The sequence below is a fragment of the Oreochromis aureus genome, linkage group 7 (assembly GCF_013358895.1).
Source record: "Oreochromis aureus strain Israel breed Guangdong linkage group 7, ZZ_aureus, whole genome shotgun sequence".
NCBI classification, from domain to species: domain Eukaryota; kingdom Metazoa; phylum Chordata; class Actinopteri; order Cichliformes; family Cichlidae; genus Oreochromis; species Oreochromis aureus.
Window position 1 is genome coordinate 34,202,154 of NC_052948.1, and position 17,705 is coordinate 34,219,858.

The 17,705-nt window shown below is 41.1% G+C and overlaps 1 protein-coding gene and 1 long non-coding RNA gene across 4 annotated transcripts; one reads left to right on the plus strand and one right to left on the minus strand.

The window, feature by feature from the left end:
- Nucleotides 1–302: 302 nt before the first annotated feature.
- LOC120440893 lies at nt 303–10,539 on the minus strand. Of its 2 annotated transcripts, XR_005613602.1 has the most exons (4): nt 10,420–10,539; nt 9,486–9,695; nt 516–761; nt 303–440 (listed from the first exon to the last, which is right to left on the minus strand). It is a non-coding gene; the product is annotated as an uncharacterized LOC120440893 (long non-coding RNA). The 2 variants fall into 2 exon arrangements; XR_005613601.1 differs by lacking the exons at nt 9,486–9,695; nt 10,420–10,539 and having other exon boundaries at nt 516–885.
- spag8 (sperm associated antigen 8) lies at nt 10,532–17,386 on the plus strand. 2 transcript variants are annotated; one of them, XM_039614376.1, is made up of 7 exons: nt 10,532–10,663; nt 11,641–11,716; nt 11,940–11,985; nt 13,297–13,419; nt 13,945–14,059; nt 14,334–14,396; nt 14,858–17,386. In XM_039614376.1, exons 1-7 carry the CDS (start codon nt 10,595–10,597, stop codon nt 14,963–14,965), a joined length of 600 nt encoding a protein of 199 aa, XP_039470310.1. In that variant the 5' UTR covers nt 10,532–10,594; the 3' UTR covers nt 14,966–17,386. The 2 variants fall into 2 exon arrangements, with proteins under 2 accessions (XP_039470310.1, XP_039470311.1); XM_039614377.1 differs by lacking the exon at nt 13,297–13,419 and having other exon boundaries at nt 14,858–17,381.
- The last annotated feature ends 319 nt before the right edge of the window (nt 17,387–17,705 follow it).

Below are 17,705 nucleotides of genomic sequence, written 5' to 3' on the forward strand. Positions count from 1 at the left end.
GCACAGAGCCTCCCTGCCTCATCTTTCCCCATCAGGAGGCTCATCAGGTTGCTGTTGTTGGACTCATCCATGAGTCTGACAGACTAGTCCGTCCGTGTGCGCATTTCCATTTGGATGGAGAAGGATTTTTACCCACCACAAACATGTTCCCATGCAGTCGTCCAAAATCTCAACTGGGAATGTTAGAAAAAAACAAAACAAAGACAGGGCACCCAGGTTGCACAGCATACCAAACACCAGGACAGGGCCACAATGTCATGAATCGAGGTTCTCACGAGAGCTGGACCCAAAAGCAGACTCAATTCACTATTGACAAGACTTTATTTACAGAATGAAGGAGATCAAAACAAAGGCAAACAAGAGTGAACGGGAGCCAGTGGAAAGGGGGATGGCCATGGGGAAGGCTGTCCGTTGAGGTCACAATTGGAACCGCAGGTGTGCTGCAACAGAGGAATTACTGGCAGGTAAGGGAGCAGGTGAGCAGGGTGAATATTATGGAGGTGCTGTTGGCTTACGTGCAGGTCCAGACTGAAGAGCTTTGGAGAGGGTTTCTGTGGGAGAATCCAGAGAGAAGAAATCTGCAGTGCGAGAGGGGAGGAATGGCTTACCAAGAGCGTCGGAGGAGGCAGGAGGACAAGCAGGCGAAGCGACAGGATGATGGTTTTCCTAGCAGGAGCAGATCACAGAGGTATAACAAAGGAGCCAGCACTGGAACGAGAGTTACCACAGGCGATGCGTCCAAGATGGGATAGTGTGGAGATCTGTACACAAGGAAACAGAGTTTAGCACGAAGAAAGGGAGCGGTAAGAGTGGCGTGCAGATGTGGCCTAGCTACCACTGTGGGTGGCAGAATGAACTGGAGACAAGTAGCAGGCAGTGCTGGCTTAAGTAGTCCTCCTGTAATTGACAGCAGATGGAGCTCAGGTGTGATGCAGAGACTCCGCCCGGGCAAGTAGCCAGGGACTCATCCTGATAACAAATGAAAACCCCTCAGCTGCTCCCACGGATCATGACACACAAGTTAATTAACACACAAAACACCACACACGCACATGAATCCTGGAAATAATGTCAGCTACTTCTGTAGTTTATCATCATAGGCTCCATGATGAATCCAACCTGGCTCTGAGGCTGTGGCTAGATCCAGCAGTACTGTTGCAAACTGCAGTTTGAGATGAACAAGCAGGAGTTTGTCCAAATGATGAAAAAACTCACTAAAGATGGCTGATATTTGCTTCATTAATTATTGTCCCATTGTTTCCTTCTTTCCACATTTTTGATTTGGGACAGATTTTTTACACCAGATACTCGACAGATTATTTTTATTATGAATTAAATAAAGTTAGGAGACCTTCTGAAATGTCTAAAAGTGCACTCCTCCATGTCATTTAACACTTTGTTCCTTGTGTTAATAAAATAAGCCAATCATTTTTATTTAAATTCCTGTAAAAGCCGAGGCAGGGAACATTTTCCGTGTTTGGCTTCATGTGGGACGGAGCAGATGTCTGCTCAAGGTGTTTTTGTTTCACAGACAGCGCTACACCTCAATGAATAGAAGAAGAAGAAGAAGAAAAAGAAAAAAAAAGAGAAAGGGGATTTTTAAAAGATGTGATGACCAGCTGACTATGCTGATGGGTGCCAGCCAAAACATAAGACCTTGGCTCAGGAGTTCGAAGGGAGCACAAAAAAAGGGCAGTGGACATAACGCCATCCCCCTTAGGCACACAGTGGCGCTTTATTATGGGCCCCATGGGCCACACGGCGCAGCCTGTAAGTGTTATTCCAGCTAGATAAACACAGGACACAGATCTGACAGTGCTGAATGTATTAAGAGGGGCAAATTGAATTATGTTGTTGAAATTCCAGGGCGCTTTGCTCTGACAGCTATTTCTGAGGTCTGACCGATTGAAATATCAGTTTTCGTTTGCTCGCAGACAGGTTAAGGATTTCTGCACCGCAACATGCTCAGAGGACTTCCTTAACGGTGCTTGTGAAATTTACAGAAACTGGCGAGGTTGGCTCTCACATCGAGGCAATAGCTGCTTATATAACGAATATTTAATTACTTTACTTGAGTAAGACAGTGGATGATGGGTCCTTCTACATATTTAGCAGTGGATTTTACATAAATATTAATCTGGATCCATTCCTTTTCCTTGCCCTGTTGTTCCATCTTTTCATTACTTTTCACTTGTTCCCGATTTACCTTTTTATATCAGCACTGTGGGGAAAAATAACCCTTGCAGTGGGGTTGGGGAAATTGTTGAGATAATCCACCTAAAATCATTCTGATTATTTTACTGAACTCAGTGGCTGACCAGCAGATGTATTGTAGTCTTGGGTCACTGCACCTCTTTCTATAGTGTATTTTAACTGCTCTATATGCTAATTGGTATGCTAGCCCCTGATTGGAGCACAGGTCCAGTCATATGCCTTAAAATGCAATCCATTATTTATTCTTTTCCTTTTTTTTTTTATCTAGAGGAGTCATGTGTAGCTGTCATGCTTCTCTTAAAAGTTGCTTTTTCTTTATTTGCTTCGTTATGTTGAGTGCAGGGCACCCCACCCCACCTCCCTGCACTCATTTCTTTTACAGTGTTTTTCATGTGTGCATTTTTAAATGAACCAAACTATAACCAAACCACGTGGACCCAGTTAATTAACACTGCTCATCTTCCCCCTAATGAGCCAAGGTCATAAAATGGTCTATTTCAGTTACAAGCTTATTTAAAAAAATACAAATAAATTTTAAAAAAGGTCCTATTCTACACATGTAAAAAGTTTAAATGGCCTTAAATTGTCTAAAGATGAGCGCAGGGTGACTCAGATTCCAGAGAAGTCTATGAGATAATTACCCTCTTGCTCACACTTTTCCTGATGGGTTAGTGGTCCTAGCTGCAAGTTTCAGGTCTTTTTTAATACAGGATGATGTTGACTTTACACATTTGGTCCCAAATTCCATAACTTTGGGGACAAGGCGTAAAACTCAAAACAGCGTTATTCCCATTTTCATGATTGGTGTGATTACATGAAAGTCTATGCAGTCCATGAATTATAATGTCTCAACTTCAGCTGCAAATCCAAACTGTGTCATCAGCTCGGACTCTGTCTATGCCACCGATATTTAGTAATGAGGGACAGGCTGTTTGAGGTTAGCTCGATCTATGTGCTGTAACTTCACTTTTAGATAGAAACAAGAGAAAAGGCCAGTAAAATCATATGACTTTATGGTAAGTTCTGAAAAATCCAAAGGTTGCACTCCAGATCTTGCTTCATGTTTGTTATAAATGCACCATTTGTCACATCCAACACTTATTTGTCACATTCGGTTACAAAACAACAAGATTATGGTGGCAAAACGCTCAACTGAGGCTTTACAACACAGCCTCACAGCAGGTGGTGAAACACAACATCTCATCAACTGACTGCCCGGTCTCGTATATACCGTACATGTCGATGTACGCAAACTTAGTATTTTCCACTTTTAAAAGCTGGAAAAGTAATCCACATCTGGAGGATGGAGGGGTTGGCGGTGGATCCCCAAGTTTAGGTAATTCACGCCACAGATTTTTTACATTTAATTTAATTCACTATCACTAAAATCAGCTTGGTTAGTCGACAAACAGATCATGGTTGGGGTTAAAAGAGAAGGGTTTCCGCTTCATTTAAAGCTCTGATTTCTTGGTTGCTATGGTGATGCATTCCCACTGGAGATTCTCGACATTATACATGCTTGTCGACATGAAAGGCATTCGTTACAAAGTCTGACGTGACGATTTCTGTCTGTAAACATGCACATGTAGATTTTTCTGAGACCAGGATGTCAGTCACAGACGTCACAGTTTGCGCTGTTGTTTCAATAAAAAACTAGACTTTTTTTTTTTTCATCAGCTTCCATAAAACAGCATTAATGTTTTAATTATTACACTGGGTGTCTGATTATATGCTCCTTTAACTTGAAGTTCTACTCTCCGATGGATCTCTGAAGGAGATATTTTATTGAACGGGAGGAAGACGATGTCCCTGTGAGTCACCACACCACTGCTGATTGATCCTCTTTAGGGTCGTGAAATAATTGCCCATCTCAGACTGGATTGTATGTGGTTATGTGCAAGGCTTTTGAAACCGTAAAACTATTGTTGCATTTTTCAGATTGTTTAGCTAAATGGTTCATTCTTTTTTTAAAAATGTTTAAAAAAAGAACAGCTTTGGCATCGCATGAAGGTATACTAAGGATGATAACGATGTCACGCAACATGACTCCATCCTTGAGGAGCCTGAAGATGAAAGCCAACGACCGCTGTTAGTTATTTGAGGCTCATATTGGGAGGGTGTGGGTCGGTCTGGGGGTCAGGATGTGACTGCAGGGGAAGATGAAAGTAACGAGATGAAAGCTGATGTGGTGCCAGGTCTTAGAGTGATTTGGCTAAAGAGAAAAACAGACCATCACTCTCATGCCTCATCAATATATCTGCAGAGATGCTGGTAGCCATGGAGATGGTCAGTCAACATGTAATCACAATGTGGTACAAAAATAGCAAGCGCTCTGCTTGCTAGTTAGAGACACAGAGAGAGAAAGCCTTGGAAGAACTTCCTTCTGCAACATGTGTTGTGGAATCATGAACTACATGAATTGGATTTGGGGAATCTGATCCGAGTCCAGCTCGCACTCCCGCCGGCGTGACCACACATGCTGTAAGCCACAACGTTAATGACGGGAGGAGGGAGAGTCCTGCTCCAGGCTCCAAGAGTTTTTATCTTCTCACATGCTTTACTTGAAAAGGTCTGAATGCCTCTGCCGTGGGAATAAATACATTTAATTTGCTTTTGGAGGTATGACGTTCCTGTAGAAGCACAGAAACGAAGGATTTCTACTACAAACACGTCACACCAGCAGTAGTTTTGTCATTTTGTATGTGTACTGTATGTGAGATTTATAACCTGTCTATACAGACCATAGACATTTATAAAATGTGACATAATTATGCCACAGAGAGCAAACAAAAAACTTCTGAGTCTGAATTATTTTCTTAGTTTTCAAAGATTTTAAAAATCCAAATAAGGCCAGATCCCCTTCAAATGATACTCGGTGGATCAGAAAACTCACATCATTTGTAGAGTACATAGCATCACCTCCTGTCCTTCTCTTCTCTTGTGGGAGAAAAAGGATGTTACAACATTGACTGATAGTCTCCACCTAGAGAGGATTCGATATATCCTCAGTGTCAGACTGGAGGACTTTGTCCATTACTCTGTTAAAAGGAGGAAAAGAACAAATTGCTATGTAAACTTGATAGGTTTTGGTCTTTGCGTGGTTATTTCTAGCATCGTTCACCGACTGTCTGGTTAAAGACCGAAGCATTAATTTCAACCTAAAGTTTAGAATCTGTATTTTGTGTGCTTCTTAATTAAGATATTTGAAACTAGACAAAAACTTCAGGACATATTATGTTACATGACCACCAAACCACCACAAGGATTACAACATTCATGCACTCACAAACAATACTTCTGTGGTTGTGGGTACGTGCAAAGGCATCAGTGAGTTTGCTGCAGTGTAATTGTCATGATCCTGGGTCTGTCTGAATTTTTGAGGTCAGATTCTGTGTTTCGTGTTCATAGTTTTGTTTATTGATCTTTACGTTTTCGTGAGCATTTCTGGAGTCTTCAGCTCTTGTTATAACTTAGTTTTAGAGGTGAATTTGTTGCCTCAGTGTTTGCTTTCCCATCCTCTGTGTCATCCCTCCAAATGCGTGTTTGCCCGTTTAATTAGAGCTCTCACTTCCTGCTTTATTTTGATAGTTACTTGTCCATAGTATCAAAGAAAAATGGGATACGGAGGTAGATAAAGAAAGCAGAAAGGGCTAGTGGGAAGCTAGGCGTATGGCAAAGAGAGAGGGGCAAAGCCACAGGAAAAGGCTTACAGCAGGGGTGTCAAACATAAGGCCTGTGGCCAGAATGAGACCGGTAAAGACTCTACTCCAGCCCACTTGATGGCTTTGGTAAATATGATGGAGGGCATACATTTTTTTGTATGAGACTGTATTGACTGTATTTTTAAGTTTTACAGCTTGTACTGCTGATAAAGACCTCAATCCATCCAGAGCCATCCATACTATATCTAAGTAGTTAAGTAATAAATAAGTAAATGACAGAAAATTTCCTGTTTTTCAGTGTCTACTGTAGAAATTTCCATTTAAAAAAAATTTCATTGAGCAACCAAAATATTGTAGGACAGTCTGTGGCCATTTAAGATCAAAGCAGGCTCTATGTGGCCCTTTATGTAGAAATGAGTTTGACATCCCTGACTTACAGTGAGTTGTATTTACAGTCTAGTAAGGAAGGAAAAAAAGGACCCGTATCAATTGAAACAGAGAGGCTGAGCTAAAAAGGAAGTGCAGAAGGTCAGGGTGACCTGGGTGACCAGACCTCCCCAAAAGGTCAGAGTTCACATGATGGAGGCTTTGGCTACTTTAAGCTATACCTCATTCTCCTCCAGTCTACTGTTGTCTAATTGGCTTTTTACTTTTATATAGTGATATTAATCCACTCTCTTTCTTTAAATTCTGTTTAAAGTACATATTCCACTTTTCCTTATCCTTGGACATTCATTGCATCACCACCAGTAGGTCCTGCATTAATTATTTTGGTTAACACCGTGACATTTTAACAATCACAAAAGTATATTTTATGCAAGAGCATCAACAAAAAGCAAATTAAAATAGTCATAGAGTGGTAAAGACTGTGTGTTGATTCAGGTGAAAAGGCACAAAATTATCATTAAATACCTTAAATCTCTGTATTTGATCTTATACCAACTATCCTCTACAGCTTGAGACGTTATTCCTTCTTGATAAGCCCAATTACTCCCATTTTATTTTTATTTTTGTATCCTTTCCTGCTCTGTTAAAGTTACTGCAGTTACATTCTTAGAGCTCGACATTTTCTTTAACTGCTTCAAATTAAATCCCCTTCAGAATTTCAGTAGACAAAAAACATTCATTTGTATACGAGGATTTTATTGTGAGGTACTTGCAGCACTTCACAAGACTGTCTGTGGATATGGCATTAAAATTAATGAGTTATTCCACAACACCTGAGAATATGTGAGGGAGAGACAGATGGAGGCAGTGGGGCATCTACCATATTGGTAAAGAAGAGGAAAACAACACATCCAGGTAGAGAAGACAGATGTGAGGAAGATTCAGCAGCTGATGAAGAGAGCCCCAAGAGCACCAAGACACATCCCTATAGCACTGCATCTTTGACTATTATATACTTGATTCTTGTTTTTATGCATATGAATGTTCCAGAAAGCAGCAGAGAGTGGGTAACCCTATGTTTTTGCTATCTTTCCTTTGTCTTTTGCCTTAGCGGAAAAAAAAAAATAAACGCAAAAAACTGAAAAGCAATAAATTCTTTAAAGTATGTCTTTCTATAAAAGTACAGTCTTTGATGACTTCATCGCTCCACTGCTGCTTTTCTTCCAGTGCAGCACATGTGGAATATGCAGCCATCATATAGTTGAATAGATATAACCTAACGGGTGGAGGACACCTATTAGTTTGCATGCCATGACGAGGCATAGTTTGACAGTCGAGCATCCATAAAACATTGATTTGCTTTCTGACTGTGCTTCATGCCGAGGGGGTAGACTGCTGCAGACACTCTGGCTGTCTAACAGTGAAAACTCCTCTCGCTGTTTCTCAGCAACACTCTCAGTGGTTTGTTTTTGTGGTTCATATCCACGGTAACAAGCACTGAGCGTTAAATTTGGCAGAGTTTGCATGAATAAATGGTCCATGATTTGATTGCTGACCAAATAACAAAAAATCAAATTGAGGTTTGAGAGGGGCTTTTTTGTTCCAGTGATGGAGTTTCTTGATTTAGAAGCAAATTGCATTCACCTTCAGATCAAAAGGGCTGCAGCATCACGTGAAAATGGGAAACAGTGTTCTGCTGTAGGTGGTGGGGAAACAGAGGCCATGCACTTACAAAGCAGTGATAGGAATGTGTTAAAGAATACCAGAAAAGTAATTAAATAGTTTTTGGGAGTCTGTGGAGCCTTAAGTGGCCATTTCAGGAGCTGCCAGGGCAACTGTAGGTACGTGCACTGCACCAGGGCCTGCCCAAGGTGTTATGGGGCCCTGAGCAGAATTCGCATTACGGCCCCCACCTCTAACTATATACATCACCAATCACCCAACTCAGCATCTCCACCATTACCTCGTTATTGCCCTTGCTTGATTAATTGTGGACTGTATGTCTTAGACGCCCTTACCATGTATTTTTATAGTGCTGGAAATTGATAAAATATACCAGCAGAGCACGACTTAAAACAACAAATTAACTATTTTAATTGATTTTGAAATGTGCAAACCTAAATACTATTACCCATTAAATAACAAAAATACAAACTATTCATTATAGCAAAGGTTCTTCACTTGACATCTGTAATCTGATCAGCTGTAGAGGCACTTTGAGACAGAATTCCACAATTCCTCATTCCTGTGCAATATCCCATCTATCCATCCATCCCATCCCATTCCGACCCTCATGCACACATATACAAATACTCGGCACTCACCCAACGTGAAGACAGACACAAATAGACCCTGTACACACGATCACACTCCCCAAACATACTCTATGCCCCAGGTCCAGGTACCCTGGACCTGGAACCACACCTAGACCCAGGAGATGTTACCCTTTTCCCTGGGGTGGAGACAAGCAGACCACCCCCGGCTCCGCAGTAACAGGGAAGCACCCCAGAACCCAATTGGACGGCCAACTCCTCCTCCCAGCCCCTCCGCCCCAGTGACTAACAGAGAACGAGAGTGTGAGAAGACCCCCAACGTCTTCACTCACACACTCACTCACACCGGTAATAGCACTGGCTACACACTTTGTGGTTAGTTTAACTTCTTTATTTGTTAATTAAATTTCAAATGAAGAGGTTTTTAATTGTCATTTGCTGTGCACCTCCCTTCCTGTCATGGTTGTGTAGCCCAGTTTGTGACACATAGCATATGTATTGTGAAACTGTCTGCTGGGCTTTGTTTATTAAATCTAGAAGTATATTGCTCTGGATGTGTGGATCAACAGGTTGTAAATGTTCCGAAAAATCAGTCGCTTGTACAAATGCAGAAATCATTATATTTTCCAAAAATGCACAACATGCCATGTACAGTTTGAAGCACCTTACTGACAATGAAAGTAAGTGCTTTCTAGTGTACTACATGACAATGTATCTGAACTGAGACACATTGAAGTATTAAGGGCTGCATTTGGAGTCTGTCAGTCTAAAAAAGATATAGATTCTTTATAAAAATCTGCCAGTATCAATCATATTAATACAACTATACTTTCTCATGTTCACTTGATGATTTATAGTTGCTGTTTCACTGTTCACAGCTGAACCAATCTCTGCCTTATGTAATGGAAGAATAAGAGAGTTCAATAGAGGGGGAGAAAAAAATTCTGACCTGAAATGTTCCTCCAATGGCAGCACAACCCTTGCTCAGCAGGATGGCTGTACCCGTAGATGGATCAATCAGCGAATGGCTGTAAAGCCATTTTACCAGGTGATCAGATGACAGGGGTGTCGTCTTCGTTCACTTTAATTGCACCCCACGGGACAGCACTTTCTTGCTCAGCTGTCTCCTGGAGACTAGAAGCTCTGCCTCTGTGCTCACCTGAAAGAATGTGAAGAAGACTGTCTTATTCACCTTTCATTCTGAAGAAAGCTTTTTAGCTCCTCTGTAACTGTGGATGATATTTGACAGACTATATATAACTTGAATAATAATAACTTTATTTATACATGGCACCTTTCAAAACAAAGTTACAAAGTGCTTCACAGGACAAGATGGGAAACGGAATGAAACAACATAAGGAATACTGGCAACAAATGGAGATAAGAGCAAGGAATAAAGAAAATTGGAAATGGAAAAATAGGTAAATTAAAAGCAAATATTAAAAAATGAATTAAAAAGGATAATTAGGAGAAGGTGATAAAACAATTATTAAGGAGAACATAAATGTAAATTAAAGTGGAGGCACAGAAAACAGCTGCGTATGTCTTTAAGATGGATTTAAAAGACGACAGTGAGCCTTCTTAGGAAGCTTGTTTAAGAGAGTGGGTCCACCGACGGAAATAGCTGGATCAGCCTTGGTTTTCAGCTGAGATTGTGGGATGACCTTGGCTGAGGACCTCAGGTTAGGACCTGGAACGTATAGTCCCACAGTTCGACAGCCATCTTAAATCTTAGCTGTTTTGAAGCATTGTCTAAATTTAATTGAATTTCAGTTGCTACTGGGCTATAAAGTAGAATCACCAGCCAAGTCTGATTAAAAATGTGGGTTTGCTAATGTTGGCCCCAAATAAGGTTTTAAAATGCATACCACCCGGAAGTTTACCTTTTCTTAGAACGTGCTACGTTGTGCATTATTGTTGTTGTCATGGCGACGCTTCCGTCGAGCTAACGCTGTTGCTAAGCGATGCTCGTAAACATTAACTTAGAAAGACGATCCCGAAGCTACCCGCAGCTCCATTCACGTGCGTTCAGTCCAATTTCATAGTTTTGTTCCCGTTATGACCGAGCAGACAGCCGCTGCGGGACATAAAGTTGGAAAACCGATGTCGCATAACTGGGTCGAAGAGGTGAGTGCCGTGAACCATTTACGAGTTTTAGCTAATGTTAAAAGTTCACGCGAGACTTCTTAATGACGTTTGCCAATTTAATTTAATAATTAATATACCTGGAGCTAATATCGGGTGTCTAGTTAACCATATTTGAAAGACAGAGTCCCTGACACAGCAAGTATATGTTATAACAGGGATTTCAAAGTCATCGTCACTCAGGGCCACACAATTAGGTACACCTTGCTAGCACTAAGTTGGATCCAATTCTACCTTCAGAATTGCCTTAATTCTTCGTATGGTCTGCTCCTGCTGTAGCCCATCTGCTTTAAGGTTTGCTATTTTGTGGAGTATTGAGAGATGTCCTTCTGCATACCTTGCTTATGACAAGTGGTTGTTTGAGTTTCTGTTGCCTTCAGCTCAAACCAGTCGGGCCATTCTCTGACCTCTGGCATCAACAAGTCATTTTACCCGTGAGAACTGCTGCTCACTGGACTTTTTTTTTTTCTTTTTGGACCATTCTCTGTAAACCCTAGAGACGGTTCTGTGGGAAAATGTGTAGATGAGCAGTTCCTGAAATACCCAGATCATCCACGCCATGTTCAAAGTCACTTAAACGACCTTTCTCCCCCATTCTTAGGCTTGATTTGAACTTGAGCAGATCATGTTGACCATGTCTGCATGTCTAAATGCAGTGAGTTACTGCAATGTAATTGGCTGATTCGATATTTGCATTAAAAAGAACAGGTGTACCTAATGGAGTGGCCAGTAATTGTGTATCAATATAGTTGTAATTCCTCAACAGATAATTCAGTGCATTTGTAAAACCATTTGAATTAAAGATGAAAGTCTGCACTTCAGTCATGTCTTGATTGTCTGAGTTATAATCCACTGTGGTGGTGTACAATTGCAAAAGTACAAAAAATTTTTACTTATCCAAAATTGTAGATTTTTATGGTTTTCCACCCAATTAAAAAATCCTGTGATTGATCACTCAGAGAGCCAAGATGGAGTCTGTGACTACGCTGAAAGCAGCTTATGTTGTTCCAAAGAGTCCAGTGGTGAGGTTACAGGGTATGTGTCTTTATCCTTCACCAGCCAGAATGTAAAAAATTGTTGAAACCCATACCATTAAGAGCTATGTAAAGAATAGAGAAGCATTTACAAAGAGCTGAAAGATTTTATTATTTGCTGCTGTGACCTCTTTTTATTTCAATTCAAAAAAGTTATTTATTTTGGGGGATGGTTTTCTATGCATGCCCTGTTCATCCTCTCTTTTATATTTTCCTCGGTTCAGGCATCAGAGGCGAGCTGCTGAAAAAACACACTGCCCAGATGATAAGGTAAATGAACTATGAACAAGTCTTTTGATGTTAAACGAATTATTTCTGGAAGTGGTTTGTTTATGGAGACGAGGAGCACTGACTGACCATGTCTTGAGGGGAAGGTGATGTAATATTTACATGTCGGGGTTTGTTTTACTGTTCAGTCGCAGCTGTGATAGCTTTTAAAACAGACTTTATGGTGTTATTTTACACAGGGGCCAGTCACCCTTATGGGGTTTATAAAGTCCATCCCCGCAGAGGTGGTTGTTAACATCCCACACACGTTAACAACTCATAAAAGCCTGCAAAGCATAATGTCTTCAATGAAAACTTTTTGACTAGTAGTAGACAGTGTGTCATCATTTGATTTTAAATCATACACTAAATTTCCTGGGTTTATAAGCAAACACCAACGGCCAATAGCCTTGTATGATTTGGCTGATTGGCTGTTATGTAAAGCACAACACTGTGTATAAATAATCCTAGCCAGATGGGAGATTGGCGGAGTATCAAGCTTTGGGTTTCATTTCAGTCCAGTATGACATATTTTATATACTATATGTAATACCACAGAGCCACTGAGTGTCGTGAAACGATACAAATAAATGATGCTTACACCAGGAGCCTTAAACGCCCTGCATACCATCAGCTCACCCACGCATGTTTGCATTTATTAGAGCTCTTCGCTAGACTGTGTGGGCATGAGCAGACTGCGCCAGGCTAATAGTGCTTCTTGCTCCTGCTAGGGCGAGACGACTTTACTATTTCCAGTGAATGCAACGCTTCAGCTTGCGTGCTATGTTCAGTCAAAAGATTTGGAAGAAAGCAAAAACCATCCTTGTATGGTCAGACATCATTCCAGGATGGCTAATCTTAATAGCAAATGAGGCAGATGGATAATTGCATATATTTTTTTTTAAAAATCACTCCTTTCAGAAGCAGTTGATTTTATTTTCATTTTATGATACTAACTTTAGCATTATGAATGAATTCTGAATATTTTCTGAGTTGCAGGCCCTACACACAGGAGTTAAAGGCAAATTTGCTTCTTAAGTACATGAAGCAGCCATGTGAAAATTTCAGGAACAGAAAAACAAATTTAAGAAAATGGAGAAAACTTGAAAAGGTGTAAACTGGGTAATTGGATGATTAAAACAAGTTCTGGTTCTTACATACATTTTGTTTCCAAAATACTTTTCTAACGTGCAGCTTATGGCTGTGAAATAGTGTTCTTTGCATGTTCTATATGATAACTTGGACATGTTACTCAGACTTCTGTCTTTGTTCAGACTGCAAGCTTTGTGTATAAAACATAAAAATATATTGCAGGTCTGCTGGATATCTCTTGTACTTGAAATGCAATGGTCTTCAGAACTTCTGGGAAACAAGAGAGAGCACAGATCTTCAACCCACATCTATGTGCTTTGCAGGCCTTTACCTCAGAAAATATTTGTAGGTTGAAGGTAAAATTTTTGTGTGGCTTATTTCAATATATTCACTCACTATAGGAAAAAAATCATCTGTTTCTGAGGAGTTCAGATGGAAAGCACTGATTGATTTTTGATGGAAAGACCTAGAACCATCCATTTTCTGCTGTTTATCTGGGTCTCGGTTGTGTGGGCAGCAGAGATGTCCAGACCTCCCTCTAGCACCTCCACCTCCTCTAGCTAATCTGGGGGAAGCCAAGGCATTTCCAAGCCAGCCAAGAGACATAGTCTCTCCTCAGCATGTACTGGTTCTGCCCAGGGGCTTCACAAACCTCTCTGAGGAGACGCCCAGGAAACATAGATGCCCAAACCACTTCAGCTGGCTCCTTTCAAGGTCCAGCAACTTTCAGTAGATTTTATAGTAAATAGGTTGTTTACAAAATCATTTAATTACATCATGCTACACTTAAAAAAAAAAAAAACTGTATATGCTGGATCACAGACAAGTGCTGCTGCTTGGTACTTAGATTCTGTCTTCTTGTTTTCACAGTGAGAAGATTCGTGCTGATCTGAACCCACAGACTCCCAAAACGGAGTACTGCTCCACAACCCAGAAGGATTTCTGTGTGGAGGGATTTGTGCCTTTTAAACCTGAAACAACACGTGTATGTAGAGTTATAAACTTTGTGTGCGTGCGTGTGTGTGTGTGTGTGTGTGTGTGTGTTTTTAATCTCCCCAAACAGCAACAATCTGATTTCAAAACTACAAAATAAATTTCCATACTTTTATTTCCTCCTCTTTGAGTTGTTTGTATTTTGGTTATGGGAAATACACAGTTGCTATGAGAAGCAGAATATCTAAAATAATAAGTAGATCATCAGCCTCTCCTATAAAAGCCTGAAAATCTTTCTGACATTTTACTGGTCTCATTTTTTTCAGGTTCATGACTACAAAACCGACCAGGCCATCACATTTTGGAGTGAAAACTGCCAGCGGATACAGGTGAGTCAGACTGCTTTATCTCTGGTAGTGGTTTCTTTTTCTCTCCTTTAAAAAAATCCGTATTTAAATTCTGTTTAAGTGATTTATTTATTGGCTAAAAGTTATATGTGATCGACAGCACAGCAATTTTCCCCGTCTGATGATGAACACTTGTGTTTGCGGTCTGTCCTTAGTGCCTGAGCAGCTGTTTTCTTCTCTTAAAAAATACCGTTTAGCCTCTAATAGCACCATGAAATATGTCAGGGAACACACAACAGCAGCAGGAGAGTCGCACTTATCCACCAAGGTCAAGAGGATGATGACTACAAACTGTGTTTGTACTCATTAATCACCTCTCTCTGCGCTGTGGATTTGCATGCTTGTTATTTTCTGTCAGATCCTTTAGTCGTCACTCTGATGAATTTAATTGACTTCTAATCAAGAAGTGATTAGTCATAGTGTATTTTTGTGTCACGTCACAGGGTGTGACTGCCGCCCGGAGCTCGAAGGGACCCTTCAGGAAGTCGGCTCTGTTCAGCACGCCCATCACCGAGCGGCTGGATGAAATTGATCTCCCACCTGACAACTGAGACAGTACACCAGTGTGCTGTTCTGCCACCTTGTTAATGATTTTTATTAAAATGGTAATCCATTTTAAAGGTTAAGTTTAGTTCTTCATGATAGTGGCACCTCAAAGGATTTGTCTTTTCTTTAAGGCTATTTTTTTTTTATTATTATTATTATTATTATTGGCACTCATGTTGGTTAAGTGAACTGCCATCGCCAAAACAGCAGTTAGAGCTGCACGACACTCACTGTGTGTACTAGACATTATAAATCCTATGCAACAGCTAGGAGACCAGCATATATTCTGTGTACCCGACTGTCAGTGTATTGACAACAAAGCTGACTTGGATGAGATGAGTCAGCAGTCAGTGTTTGAAAAGATGCTATCTAGATGCTGAGTACCATGACCGCAGCTGTATTTACATCTGCACCATGAACACGTCACAGGATTGGGAGGAAAGAAGGATGTTTTGAGTGTGTAAGTGGACCCGTGGGATGTCATTATTTTCTTATTACTGAGCAAGTATCTCCGTGCCATCAGTGGAAGAAACTTCAAGCTGCCGGGCATGACAGATTAACTCATTCTCAGTAATCTGCCAATCAGATTTAATCATTTCAGATTGTCCCTGCCCACTTTTTTCCCAGGTAACAACAACAAATTGACTAGAGGGTTTTTGAGATGCTAAAGATGGCCCCTGGCTGCAAGGAGTGAATTACTTCTAATCAGCCAATCGTATTGCGTCACTCAGCATATGAACAGGTTCATAACTGTCTGAGAAGCCAGTGTTTTCAAAGTGTGGACACTTTGTTGTGTACACCTAGCGCTGCGTTGGACCCTTTTTGACTCCAGAACTGCCTTAGAGTAATTCTTCTTCATGAAGATTTTGGTCCACGTTGATGTGATTTGTTGGCTCCCACATCCCAAAGGCGCTCTGATGGATTGAGATCTGGCGAGAAACCAGAGGCCTCTCAAGTAAAGTCTAAGAATATCTGTAATAAGTAAACCTTTCACCCTGTCTCTCTCAGACTGTTAGCTGTGGTCCCTCCATGCGGAGGATGAAGCAGGTTTCACTGATTGATGGGTGTGACAGCAACTTTAGTACTTTCTGCACCTGACTGTTGTGTTGCTGTGTGCACCTAGCCAGGGGTTTGTTTACATCTTCTGTTCATCTTTTTCTGTAATATGTCTGTGCAGCCTTTTTGCAACCTGTAATTATTGCATTCAGTTAGTGCTGAGTGGCAAAAAGACACTCTTTTCTCTGACACCGGGTAAATATGTCACCCTTAAAGAGGAACAACAGCTTCTTCACACACATGTGCTGCTACAGCATGCTGATTTAAAACAATACATCGCTGGGAGTCACACAGTGTATGCTACAGATTCATGTACGTCTTGTGTCAATCAAAGGACAATGCCGGGCTCTGCTGATCCTTTCTGGGCTTTCAGCAGGGATTAGTAGGTGGTAGCTATGGCGACAAGTAATTTTTAGCGTATATCGCTGCAGCTTTTCTCGCCAAACATTTCATTATCTCACAGCATCATACAGGAAAACCAATTTGCCTCTGAAAGACAAGGGCTTGCAGCAGATTTGTACTCAACATTTGAAATGAAATGTGATACAGCAACTGTCATTTTGTTTCAGCTGTGCTATTTATGCATGCCGAGCTATGCTGTACAATAGAAATCTACAGACAATCCAGACAGTGAAGTCATTTTTAGGTCAGAAGGTAATGTTCTGTTCCCATAAGTGTGTAACTGCTGTTTTAGCATAACTTAAGTGACTGTATCCTAGTGCTGACCAGGTCCTAACCATAGACTATGTATACTATGACATCATTTTGAGTCAGTGGCCATATTTGGACAAGAAGGCAGAGCGCTTAGTTATCAACCGAATGGCAGCAAGCTTGGTTAGAATCCATAAACTGTAAGGGTGCAACTCACAGACACATGTCTCCTAATTAGTGCAGTGATGTCTCATGATATTAATCAGCTAATTTATTTTTATAGAAGGCTTAAACTCAAACCAGTTAGCAGGGGTCAGTCCTAGGAGACACAGCAGGCTGTAGCTTTAATTAGTCCAAGCGCCGAAGCCCTGAAGCCTCAATAAAAATTGAAGGATGAGTTCCCAGACAAAAATCTAACCTGGAACAATCATTTTGAAGAGGTAAATTATATAAAGGGACCAAAACGAGTTTTTATACCACTCTGTAAACCAAGTGTTGACCTGCAGGGTTAAAAAATGAAGTCAAAGTGGAAGTGAAAACTGCAGTTTTTCTACTGGCTGCTGGAGGCACAGTCTCCATAGACTCCCATGGTAAAAGTACAGTACTAACAAATAAAAATAGTGTATAATTAGCAAGTTTATTATCATTAGCGAAAACTAAACCAAAACAATGATGTTACATCCACTTCAAAGAAAGTATCACTAATGCTAGGGAACAGCAGCTAACAAGGGTTAACAGCAGCAAGACAGAAAAGCACAGGAAAATACAAAACCAAAGCTCAACAAGAGTCCATAAAAGTTCAGGAGGTCGACCCTGACGGCCACACAGGTCTCAAACAGGTCAGGGTTCATGACACGGCAATGGCGGCGGTGCAGGCAATCATTTTCAGGAGGCCGGCCACTTGAAGGCAGTGGCGGCCACGAGGCAAACAGTTCGAGGCCGACCGTAGCACACGGCAACGGCGGCCACTGAGCAAATCCGGAGGTCTGCTGCAATGCCAGCAGCGGCGACGATCTCCCTCGGAGGCCGACCGACGGC

Excerpts from the sequence above, each read along its gene's own strand:
- spag8 (XM_039614376.1), top strand. The coding sequence starts at position 10,595 with ATGACCGAGCAGACAGCCGCTGCGGGACATAAAGTTGGAAAACCGATG. Across the intron at positions 11,717-11,939 it reads TCCAGTGGTGAGGTTACAGG|GCATCAGAGGCGAGCTGCTG; the intron begins GTATGTGTCTTT and ends TCCTCGGTTCAG. Across the intron at positions 14,397-14,857 it reads AAAACTGCCAGCGGATACAG|GGTGTGACTGCCGCCCGGAG; the intron begins GTGAGTCAGACT and ends GTCACGTCACAG.